We start from the raw sequence: 12101 nt of genomic DNA, 5'->3' as shown, positions 1-12101 counted from the left end.
GGGTGCCGGGGTGGCTCAGTTAAGCATCCAACTCTTGATCTCAGCTCAGGTCTTGATCTCAGGGTCATGAGTTCAAGCTCTGCCTTGGGCTCCGTGCTGGGTGTGAACCCTACCTCAAAAATTAAACACATGCATACATACATACATACATACCTTGCAAGAAAGGATTGGGAGTCATACAGTAGAATAATAAACATAGTGTTTGCAACAGAGCTGACTTTTGATAAGTGGGAGCTATCATCTGATCCAAATCCCTCACCTTCCAGGGAAAGAAGTGGAGGGTACCATCTCATCGAAGTTAGAGGCATACCCCAGAATCACAGACATAGGGCAGAGTTGATTATGGATCTTGAATCTCCATATTTAAAATCTATTCAAATGGATATAAGGGGTATATACCTAGGAGCGGAACTGGAGTTATGACTTCAGGAAAAATTCCTAGAAGAAGGATTGCTGTGTCAAAAAGTTAATAAAAAGTTTTGTTACATACTGGAAAATTCCCCTCCAAAAAGGCTGTACATATTTGCATTTCTAACAGTAAGTTATGAGAGCATCTTGAACATTCTTTTAAAAGAGAAGTGATATCTCTAGAACATTAGAACTGAGGTAATTTTGGGCACCTGGGTGGCTTAGTTGGTTGGGCGTCTGACTCCTGCTTTTGGCTCACGTCAGGATGTCACGGTCGTGGGATTGAGCCCTGCGTCAGGAGTGTAGAGTGTGGAGCCTGCTTGGGATTCTCTCCTTCTGTCCCTCTGCCCCTCCCCAGCTTGTGTGTGTGCATGTGCTCGATCTCCAAAATAAAAACAAAAACAAAAACTGAGGAAATTTCATGGTCTGTGTGACCCAAGAGATCTCATTCATTATGTAAATCAATTAAGAGGTGGGTGTTCTGCGACTTCCAACCAAAAACATTCTAATTTATACCACGAGCAACTTTATTATTATTATCCCAAGAAATATCTCATAAGAATATATTCCCTAGGCTTTTCAAATAAGAGATGGGTGAAAAAAATATCTTTGCATGACACTTTTTCATTCCAGGAAACAGTTTTTCATCTTGATGTTAATGCCCAATGTTACTAGGTCTAGATTCTTGCCTCTTAGAACCCCAAAGTGGGCATTACTATTATCAGGACTAAATTTCTAGTTCCTCACGTCCTAGAGGTTAGGTCCAAAACTTTATCAAGAAAGTTTAACAAGGCATAAAAACTTGTAGGTCATAATGAAAACCATGTTCATCTATTTTGGCTGAATCATGCCTCTATTTTGAATTACCGTCTTCCTGCCTTTCTCTATTACAATTATATTCCTGCTTTTCTGAGCTTTTGCTTTATCACTCAAAACCTTTAATATATCCTGTTACAGATTGTTTAGTGTGGGTCCCGAGAACTGCAAAGAGCCTGAGATTTTACTCTTCCAGCAAGCTCATGAGTTAGCTTACCACAATTTCGTGGATGCTGATAAAAGACGAAAGAGTCCAAGCCAGCAGCCAGAATACCAGCATCTCCTTACACTGGTTACAGAAGCCCCAGTAAAGCACAGGAATTGTGAAGAGGGTAGGGTAACATGTACACATGGAGTAGGTTGCATTATAGGAGAGGAAATTTCAGCTCGGGGAACCCAAATATTTTATAATGGGCAGTAAGCAGCATTTTGCTCCTGAGGGAGACATTGTATCTATCTTCTGTAGCTGTTCATTACACGGATGCCTTGGATATCTTGCAGACTTAGAAAAATTAGACTTTGTATTTCTAAGACAGGAAATCCAGGACCCCAGTTCAAAAGGGATTATAGCTCAAGGCATCACTATCATCAATATGATCGGAATTGTATTAAGATTTGTGGACTTGCCCTGGGGAGCAAAGAAGTTGGCACATCTTCTAAAAGGATGCATTTTCAATATATGTCTACATATTTTTGGAAATTCACTATCTTGTTTCTTTGTGTGGGAGTGGGTGGGGAGAAGGCAGTTGTCACATTAACTAAACCTACACATGGTAACTCTTCTGTTACCCAAGCGTATCTTTTATGGAGGCTGTTTCACTGTCTTTCCAAGTATTTTTTCTTCCCAACCACATACAGGATCCCAGTTGAAAAGATTGCAGTTAAAAATGGTTTTTCTTCCATCTCGTATTCTTGTGATATTTTAGTACATAGAGAAGTTTCAGCAGCCTTCATGATGTGCCACTCTGGACGTCTGCCGGACAGGCTCATCTCTTAATCTGGCCCTAATCACCACCATCACAGTAAACAAGACATGCATATTGAGTATCGTATCTTTGGCACTGTGTTAAGTGATGATCTAAGAAAGATAGGGAGGTAGGAAGGGAATCGCTATTTTGTGTTAGACGCTGTGCTAGCCGTTTTCAGTACAGGTTTTCATCATCACAACACAGCGATAACTATGGTCCAGAGTGATAAGTAGTGTGTATCATGGTAATGAGTGACAAAACCAGATTTAAAATTCTAGGTGTATCTGATATCAAAATCCATGATGATTTTATTTTAAAAAAATTTTTTTTTAACGTTTATTTATTTTTGAGACAGAGAGAGACAGAGCATGACTGGGGGAGGGTCAGAGAGAGGGGGATACAGAATCCAAAACAGGCTCCAGGCTCTGAGCTGTCAGCACAGGGCCTGATGCGGGGCTCGAACTCATGGACCGCGAGATCATGACCTGAGCCGAAGTCGGCCGCTCAACCGACTGAGCCACCCAGGCGCCCCCAAATCCATGATGATTTTAGAAAATTTATCTTGGAATTCAAGAAAATTGTAACTCAGGGAGAAAAGCTCTGTGCAGCAAAAGAATCATACTAATATAGGTTGTGCACTAAATGTGACTATAGACAGTAAGTGTCACTGGAAAATTCTCCCGGTTAAGGTAATTACCACCATAGTCCACGGTGGTATAGAACTTTGGTCAGTCACCAGTGCTCTGTGTTCGGCATGAACTGAGAATGGGTTTTGGAGGAAGGCTTTTGGGAGAGCCTGTAGATGGTAACATTAATTCAGGCAGTCAACTTAGGTGCACACTTTGCTCTTCACAAGAGGAATTCAACTGGAGGCTGGATTTGTACTACCTTGCTTTCTACTTCAGAGAAAAACAAAACCCCTCAGCCTTGACCTTCCTCAACCTCTTTGAGCTTCCTACCCCAGAATATACTTGCATCTGCACCCATTTTTGAGCCTAGTCTCTGCTCACAGCGAAAGAGCATTCTTTCTCCGATGGCGTCTTTAAGCAGTATGTTTCTACAGCTCTTTCCTATCACATACATTTTTTTTTATTTTTAATTTTTATTTTAGAGAGAGAGTGGAAGAGGGGCAGAGAGAGAGAGAGAGAAGGAGAGAATCCCAAGCAGGCTCCTTGCTTAGCACAGAGCCTGATGTGGGGGTCAATCCCACCACCCTGGGATAATGACCTGAGCTGGAGTCTAGAGTCTGGCACTTAACCAACTGAGCCACGCAGACACCCCATTTCCTGTCAGCATTTAAATGTGCCCCAGGCTTTGCCTTCTTAACGACTCTTCCTCGATTTCTTCTTGTTACTATGTATCTCCTTCCTTCACAACCAAGTTTTTTATTTATTATTTTTTTAAATTTTTATTTATTTTTGAGATAGAGACAGAAACAGAGCATAAACAGGGGAGGGGCAGAGAGAGAGAGAGAGAGAGAGAGAGAGAATCCGAAGCAGGCTCCAGGCTCCGAGTTGTCAGCACAGAGCCTGATGCAGGGCTCGAACTCACAGACCGTGAGATCATGGACTGAGCCGAAGTCGGACGCCCAGTCGACTGAGCCACCCAGGTGCCCCAGTCTTATTTATTAAAAAAAAATTTTTTTTTAATGTTTTTATTTTATTTTTGAGAGACAGAGTGCAAGCAGGGGAGGGGCGGAGAGAGAGGGAGACACAGAATCCGAAGCGGGCTCCAGGCTCTAGGCTCTGAGCTGTCAGCACAGAACCCGACTAGGGCTCGAACTCATGGACTAGGAGATCATGACCTGAACGGAAGTCAAACGTTTAACCACCTGAGCCACCCAGGTGCCCCACAACCAAGTTTCTTTGAAGAACAGTTTGCATTCGTGCTCTTCCTTTCCTAGTTCTCATTAATTTGTTGACTCAGTACAATCTGTTCACCAAAGTAATGTGGGCCAAAATTGTGCCTCAGTTTCCTCATCTGTAATACACGGGAATAATAGTAACGACCTCATTGGGCTCTGTGGATTTAACTAATCATTAAATATAAAGCACTTAGGACACATACTAAGCATTGTTAACTGTTAACTGTAATTCCTATTATTATAATTATTTAATTACAAAGATTCTCTCAAAGTTAGTGTACTTTTTTTTCAGAATTAACCATGAATCACATGTACAGCCAGCCAGAGGCTTTTAACCCACAAATGGACAAAAAAGCCCTGCCTGCTCAGTAACTGCTTTGCTTTATGGGAAAGAGAGAGAGAGAAAGTAAAATAAGTAAGGAGAAAGAAAAAAGGAAAGAAAGAAAGAAAGGAAAGAAAGGAGAAAGAAAGAAAGAAAGAGAGAGAGAGAGAAAGAAAGAAATAAAAGAAAGAGAAAGAAAGAACATGCTGCCAGTTTTACCTACTAAAGAGGAACTGAAGTTCATGAGAAAACCGCCAGCCGCCTCCCGGTCTCCTAGGAGACGCGGTCAGATACCACCTGAGCGGGGGACGCCCGTAAGCCTTACTGCGCATGCCCACCGCCTTCCCGGTGGAGGGCGGGTGCAGTGCGCATGCCCGCGCCCGGGTCAGCGGGTCAGCGCGTCTGACTGGCTGCGGGGCCGCAGGGACTCGCGGTAAATGGCGCTGGTGGCGCGAAAGTTGAGTGTCGGGTGCGCAGAGCTTTCGGGGCGATGTGTAGCGACTTCCACAGGGCCGAGTCTGGGACGCAGGTGAGAGGCACCGGGATGGGAAACGAGAGAGCCGTGAACCAGAGCCGCGGGCGGGCGAGGGAGGCGGCGCGGGCGTCCTGGCCCGGGGTGGGGGTGGCGGGGAGGGAGAGCCGCGCTAGACTCCGGCCCTGGGGCCGCCCCCGCCCACCCTTGCCCTTGGAGCCGGGCCCCAGGGCCTGGGAGTCCCGCGAGCGGACCCGGAGGAGGACACCCCCGCCCCGCGTGCACGGATAGGTGTGAATGCGTGGTCTCCGCCCGGCAGCTTGACGGTCCGCACCTGTCGCACGTTCGCCGCGCTTGGAGGTGGCGAGCCGGGCGGGGGAGGCTAGGAGGGCTGGCCGCCTGGAGCAGTTACGGACGTTTCTCTAGGACAGGCGGCTTTTTCTGGAGGTTGCTTCACCTCGCCCCCTAGTCTCTGCGTCTCTGCCTCTGGCTTCCATCCCTCGCTGCCCCGTTTTGCAGTTCCAGCCAGAGTACCTCCGCACCCGCGCCAGCCATTTGATGCCCTGCAAGAATGGCCTCAGGAATTGCACCGAGAAGTATCAGGTGCTTACTGTGTGTCAACCGCTGGTCAGGGCATCTGAGTAAGAAACAAAAGAAACCACTTGTGCCGTTGAACTAGCGAGAGGCCGACTTAAAAAAAAAAAAAAACAAAAAAAAACAATTGCAGTATGTGCAGTAAAGCGTGCTAATAGAAGGGCAGGCATCGCGGAAGACCAGTCCAGGAGGAGGAGATGACGGGTTTTATGAACCATGTGAAGTTGGTTTGGCAAGAGGGGGTGGCATTCAAAGCAGAGAGTAGCTGTGACGTGGGTAGTGCGTTAAGTTAAGCAAGCGCACGGCTCATTTGGGGGGACTGCGGGTAGCGGCGTGTAGTTGTATCGCTGCTGCGGGAGAACAGGGTTGGAAAGGAAGCCCTGAGACGCAGACAGGTGGATCACAGGTTAGGGGGAGAAGCAGTAGCCTCAGGTGAAGGGCCCCATAGTATTTAGGCTTTGCAGGCCAGTGGGGGGTTCGCTGTCGCAACTACTCCGCCCTGCAGTGCTAACGTGAAGGTTTCCATGGAGACGTACACAAATTTGCTTGGCTGTGTTCCAATAAAACTTACTTGTAAACTTTCGGGTTGGCCTGCTGGGCCCTACTTTGCTGATCCCCGCTGCGTAAGAGTGGAGCCGCTGCTTGCATAAGAACCACTACCGTTACAGCCTATTTTTGAGAGAGAGAGAGAGACAGCAAGCCTGAGCAGGGGAGGGGCAGGAAGAGAGAGACTCCCGAGCAGACGCCGTGCTGCCAGCACAGAGCCCGAAATGGGGTTCCATCTCAGGAACTGAGATCATGACCTGAACCACAATCAAGAGTCAGACGCTTAACTGACCGAGCCACCCAGGTGCCCCCAAACCTTACTTATTTTTAAATGATCACTTGAAACCAGGGTTGAACTCAGATGACTTTTGCCATGAGAACAAGCCTAGTATCCAAAAAATGGGAGGCCTGCCATGTCTGTGTGGAGGTCGTGAGCCAGGTTGCCTGGCACCTGTTACTTTGTGGAGTAGGAAGGGGTAGAGGGGAGAGTCGGGAGCTAGGCAGCAGGTGCTACTTGATTCTTTTTCCTTTTTGTTCACAACACCAGCCAAGTGAGCCTCTTTTCCTTTAAGCGTTTTTGGGCACTCTGTGGCCAGTGCTTAATTTATTTGAGCACTGTTTTCTCCCTTTGCACTTCAGTCTGTGGTACTTTATGGATTCTACTCACAGGCGTTGCGTTGAGGAAGATCTCTGAAGTCACAAGCCATCCCAAGAAACTGAAGCACTACTTTAAAATTTTATTTATTTATTCATTCATTTATTTTTTTGCTTAAGATGTTTATTGATTTACTTTGAGAGAGCGCGCACACGAGCGGGGAAGGACAGAGAGAGGGAGAGGGAGAATCCCAGGCAGGCTCCACGTTGTCAGCATGGAGCCCAACGTGGGGCTCGGTCTCAAACTGTGAAATCATGACCTGAGCCAAAATCGAGTCGGACTGAGCCACCGACTGACTGACTGAGCCACCGGGTGTCCCATACTTTAAAATTTTAATTCACTACAATTACAACTTTAAAAAATAGCCAGCCATTCCCACATTTTGTGAGTAGTAGGGAAAAGACGTTTCATACAGGGTCTTCCAAGAAAATAAAGTTGCAAAAAATATTTTAACAGATTCTAGAGATGGAATTAATAGTGGGCCAGATGGTGTGAATGGAAAACTTATAATGAACCCTTGATTTATTTTTTGTTCAGTTTTATTTAAGTAATCTCTGCACCTAATGTGGGGCTCATATTCAAGCACCTGAGATCAACAGTTGCATGCTCTTCTGAATGAGCCAACCAGGCGCCCCACTGAACCCTTGATTTAAGGACAAAGCATTTGACTACAATGTAAAAGAGAATAATTCATTTTTTACCTTGCCTACTGTTAGTCTTTATTCTTTTACCCTGTTTATTCTTTTTTTTTTAATGGTTGGGTTTTTTTTTTTTTTTGTTTGTTTGTTTGTTTGTTTTGGAGAGAAAGAGTGCGCATTTGTGAGCGAGCAACCTTGAGGTCATGACCTGAGCCGGAATCAAGAGTCTCAACCGACTCAATCAAGGGTCAACCGACTGAGCCACCCAGGCGCCCCTGACTTACACACCTGACATTTTATATTGATTTAAGGGTCATGAGAACAGACTTTGTTGTCTGTTGAGTTTACTCCTTTAGTCCCAGTGTTTGAAACAATATTTAGCCCAGAGTAGGCACTCAGCAATTGTTGCTTCGGTGGATAAATTTCCTATCTTTCTCCTCTTCCCTCTCCCCTCTTTCTGCTTTGCTTCTTCATGTGTCATTGAGAAAAAAAATTTCACAGGAGCTCCCTTATTCTTTCCTGTTGTCTTTTCGTTACTGATTCTAGTTTCCTTCCATCATTGTCAGCGAACACACTCTGTATGATTTCAGTTCTTTTAAAAAAAGTTCTGTCTTGGTGACTGTTCCATGAGCCCTTGGAAAAAAAATGTATGTTCTGCTATTGTTGGGTGGAACGTTCTATTTATATGAGTTAGATCTTGTATTGTTCAGATCTATCCGTGCTGATTTTCTAAGTTTGTCAGTTGCTGAGAGGGGACTGTTGAAGCCCCAACTGTAATTGTGGGTTTGTCGGTTTCTCTTTTCATCTGCATTAGTTTTGTTTCGTGTATTTTGAGATTCTGGTAGACATGTACACATTTAGGATCATATGTCTTCCTGGGCGATCAAGCCTTCGCTTCATCCTGCAATTTACCTCTATCTCTAATAATTTTCTTCATTCTGAAGTCTATTTATTAGTTATTAATGTAGCAATCGCTGCTTATTCATGAAGTCTGTCTTGATAATCTGTGTACTATTTCTCTGAATTCCCTCCTTAAAATAAAAAATATTTCTGCTTCTAAGAAAGTGCAACTTCTGCACTTAGGTTACAGATTCCTTCCATCCCATTCCTCCTCAGGGACCTCACTGCTGCAGAGGTTCCCACTCTTTTTTAAATTTTTTTTTTTTAACGTTTTTATTTATTTTTGAGACAGAGAGAGACAGAGCATGAATGGGGGAGGGGGAGAGAGAGAGGGAGACACAGAATCGGAAGCAGGCTCCAGGCTCTGAGCCATCAGCCCAGAGCCCGACGCGGGGCTCGAACTCACAGACTGTGAGATCGTGACCTGAGCCGAAGTCGGACGCTTAACCGACTGAGCCACCCAGGTGCCCCAAGAGGTTCCCACTCTTGTGGTGGTTTTTCTGTCTTCTGGATTTTTAATCTTCTTCTCCACCAATCATTTCCATCAGCATCCTAACATAAAACGTTAACAACAAAGCAGAAAACCTCCCTAGATGTTCATCCCCCAGCCAGCCCCAGCCAGCCCCATCCCACCCCAGCCCCCTCAGCACAGCAAAGAGTTTGTGCTCCGTGTCTGTACTTCCTTATCTCCCATTCACTCTTTAGCCCACCGATCAGGCTTCTGTCTCCCAGTGTACCACTGAAGGTTATCAGGCCAACTGTTTTGGCAAATGCTCATTTCTGAGTGCTCTCTCCTTTTAGACTGAAGTATACGAACACAGCAGAATGGGTACTCCCAATCGACAAACTGTCGGGAGGGATGAAGGAGATGATCCATGCCTTTCTAGTACCTGCTCTTAAAATAACCCATTAGGAAATCTCTCCTTCCTTGGGGAAGAGAACGAGGAGGTGGGAGAATATGCCAGAAGCGTTTCTCCGGCAGAGTTCCTCACGTGCAAGGTGAGGATAGTATTCTGCCAACATTAAGCTCCCATAATTTTGATTCTGTTTTCTTTCTGGGACCTTGCATATATTTGCTTTTTTTATCTAAATGACAATTTGAAGCAGTTTGGCATAACTTCCTGATGAGGTCTGAAGAATGCACTTAGTGGAATTACTAATTTGTGGAATGTCATAAATTTAAAATTTAGTTCTTACAAATCAGCTAGAGGTTAATGCTGCTTACACAACTGTCAGAATGGCTAAAGTCAACAACACAGGAAATAAAGGGGCCTGGCGAGGGTGTGGAGAAAGGGGGACCCTCGTGCACTGTGGATGGGGAATGCGAACTGTGGGAAACAGTACGGAGGTTCCTCAAAAACTTAAAACTATAACTACCTTATGATCTAGCAGTAGCACTACTGGGTATTTTCCCAAAGAATACAAGAACGCTAATTCAAAGAGATACATGCACCCCTATGTTTACAGCAGCATTGTTTACGATACCCAAGACCGAAGCAGCCCAGGTGTGCGCTGACTGACGAGCGGATAACGAATGTGTGTGTGCACACAATGGCATGTTATTCAGCCATAAAGAATGAAATCTTGCCATTTGCAACAACATGGATGGAGCTTGAGAGTACAACGCGAAGCTAAATAAGAGAAAGAAATACTGTGTGATTTCACTCACATGTGCAATTTAAGAAACAAAACAAATGAGCAAAGGAAAACGAGAGACAAACCAAGAAACAGACTCTTAACTGCAGACAACAAATTTCCGGTTACCAGAGAGGAGGTGGGGGGGGGGGGAGGTGGGTGACACAGGTGATGGGGGGATCGGGGAGTGCACTTGTCCTGGTGAGCACAGGGTGATGTATAGAAGTGTTGAATTACTATATTGTACACCTGAAACTAGTATAATGCTGTGTGTTAACTAACTGGAATTAAAAACTTAGGAAGAAAAAAGAGGGCGCTTGGGTGGCTCAGTCGGTTAAGCGTTTGACTCTGGCTCAGGTCATGATCTTGTGGTTCATGAGTTTGAGCTGTCAGCATAGAGCCTCTTTCGGATCCTCTGTCCCCGTACTCTCTGCTCCGCCCCAAAAGAAGCATTAAAAAAATATATATTTAAAAAGAAAAAAAAAAAGCTTCAATTCTCAGGCGTATATATAGGAAATTTTGCTTGACTTTATTTTTCCTTTTCTTATAGGATAATTGCTTTTAAAAAATATCAATTAGAACAGCACCAGCTCTTCATGGAATATACTTAGAAACTATGGGACTTAACAATATAGTAAATTATTCAGTAGTTGTCTTTGCCGTATAATTTAGACAAAAGCTTGATTAAAGAGCCAGGCCTCGTACTCTGCCCTGAAGGACCGTTGAATTTTCAAAGTGGCGACGGAGTCTCGTTTCACCTGGGAAAAGAAATTGGCCCTCCAATCTGTGGGATGGCGTAATGGCCCAGTTTTGCATCCATTACATGCATGTTCACGCTGCTGCTTTCCGTTGCTTCCTTATTCCAACTCCTCTCTTACTTTCGCTATGTTCTAAACATTTTTGCCTGAATTTCCTCTACGTGTAAGTAGTAAAACTAAGAATTGTATTCAGTTTTTAGGTAGAAGTCTAGGCCTGTTATGGAGCAGGGGTGGGAATATTTGGTTTAGAATGATTACTTCTTTAGGTAGCCTTTTTTAATTTTTCTGATGTTTATTCATTTTGAGAGAGAGAGAGAGAGAGAGAGAGAGAGAGAGAGAGAGAGAGACGGAACATGAGTGGGGGAGGGGCAGAGAGAGAGGGAGACAGAATCTGAAGCAGGCTCCAGGCTCCGAGCTGTCAGCGCAGGGCTCGAATCCAGGAACTGTGAGGTCATGACCTGCCAAGGACGCTTAACTGACTGAGCCACCCAGGCGCCCTTTAGGTAGCCTTTTATACTTAACTGGTTTCAAACCCTACTGCAGACATTTAATTACAAAAGGTCAGGGGAAATGAGCCTTTATCCAAATGCTTCTCACATGTATGGATTTACCTTAATCTCATTCATTTCTGGTTACTTTGATCTTAAGTTGTTCTTTCAGCTCTTTATTAATTTTTTTAATGTTTGTTTATTTTAAAGAGAGAGATAAGAGTGCAAGCAAGGAACAGTCAGAGAGGGAGACAGAATTCGAAGCAGGTTCCAGGCTCTGAGCTGTTAGCACAGAGCCTGATGCTGGGCTCGAAGTCGGGAACCGTGAGGTCATGACCTGAAGGAGCCAAACCCACTCAGCCAACTGAGGCACCCAGGCACCCCAATTCTTTCTGCTCTTTAAATACATCTGTATGGGGGGCACCTGGGTGACTCAGTTGGTTAAGCATCCAGCTCTTAGTTTCAGCTCAGATCATGACCTCACGGCTCGTGAGTTTGAGCCCCGCATTGGGCCCTGCGCTGACAGTGCAGAGCCTGCTTGGGATTCTCTCACTGTCCCTCCCTCTCTGCCCCTCCCTGCTCACTCTCTCGCTCTCTCTCTCTCTGTCTAAAATAAATAAAAACTTTAAAGAAATAAAATAAAAACATCTATATGGTAGGTATTCTGCTTATCAGGTATTGAAGATTCTAGGTTCTGATGAGTGTGTCTGAAATGGACTTTGCTTAGTATGAAGAGCTTTGATGATAGGCATAGAATACTCATGGACTTTGGTAGAAGTTTATAGACAGTCCTAATACAAAAATGGAAATAGTTTATGAGGCTTACGGGGCGCCTTGGGTGTCTCAGTCAGTTAAGCATCTGACTCTAGATTTCTTTGGCTCAGGTCATGATCTCAGAAGCCCCACGTAGGGCTTCACTGGGCTTAGGATTCTCTCTCCCTCTCTTCGGCCTTCCAGCATGTGCTCTCGTGTTCTCTCTGTGTCTTTAAAAATAAACATGAAACAATTAAAAGAAAATAGTTTGAGGTTATTTACAC

At 44.8% G+C, this 12101-nt stretch overlaps 1 protein-coding gene across 2 annotated transcripts in view; it reads left to right on the top strand.

Moving 5' to 3' along the window:
* Positions 1–4742: 4742 nt before the first annotated feature.
* XRCC2 (X-ray repair cross complementing 2) overlaps positions 4743–12101 on the top strand; it is a 180693-nt gene continuing 173334 nt past the window's right edge. The window contains exon 1 of one of the 2 annotated variants that reach the window (XM_019424870.2): positions 4743–4907. In XM_019424870.2, the coding sequence (XP_019280415.2) occupies positions 4869–4907 (39 nt within the window). In that variant the 5' untranslated portion in view covers positions 4743–4868. The remainder of the gene's footprint in view (positions 4908–12101) is intronic. The other variant, XR_008420822.1, reaches the window with a different exon arrangement.

Source organism: Panthera pardus, unplaced genomic scaffold (genome assembly GCF_024362965.1).
Source record: "Panthera pardus isolate Hobbes unplaced genomic scaffold, ASM2436296v1 HiC_scaffold_9, whole genome shotgun sequence".
Classification (NCBI taxonomy): domain Eukaryota; kingdom Metazoa; phylum Chordata; class Mammalia; order Carnivora; family Felidae; genus Panthera; species Panthera pardus.
Note: the sequence above shows the minus strand (reverse complement) of the source record. Positions and strands in the feature narration are given on the sequence as shown.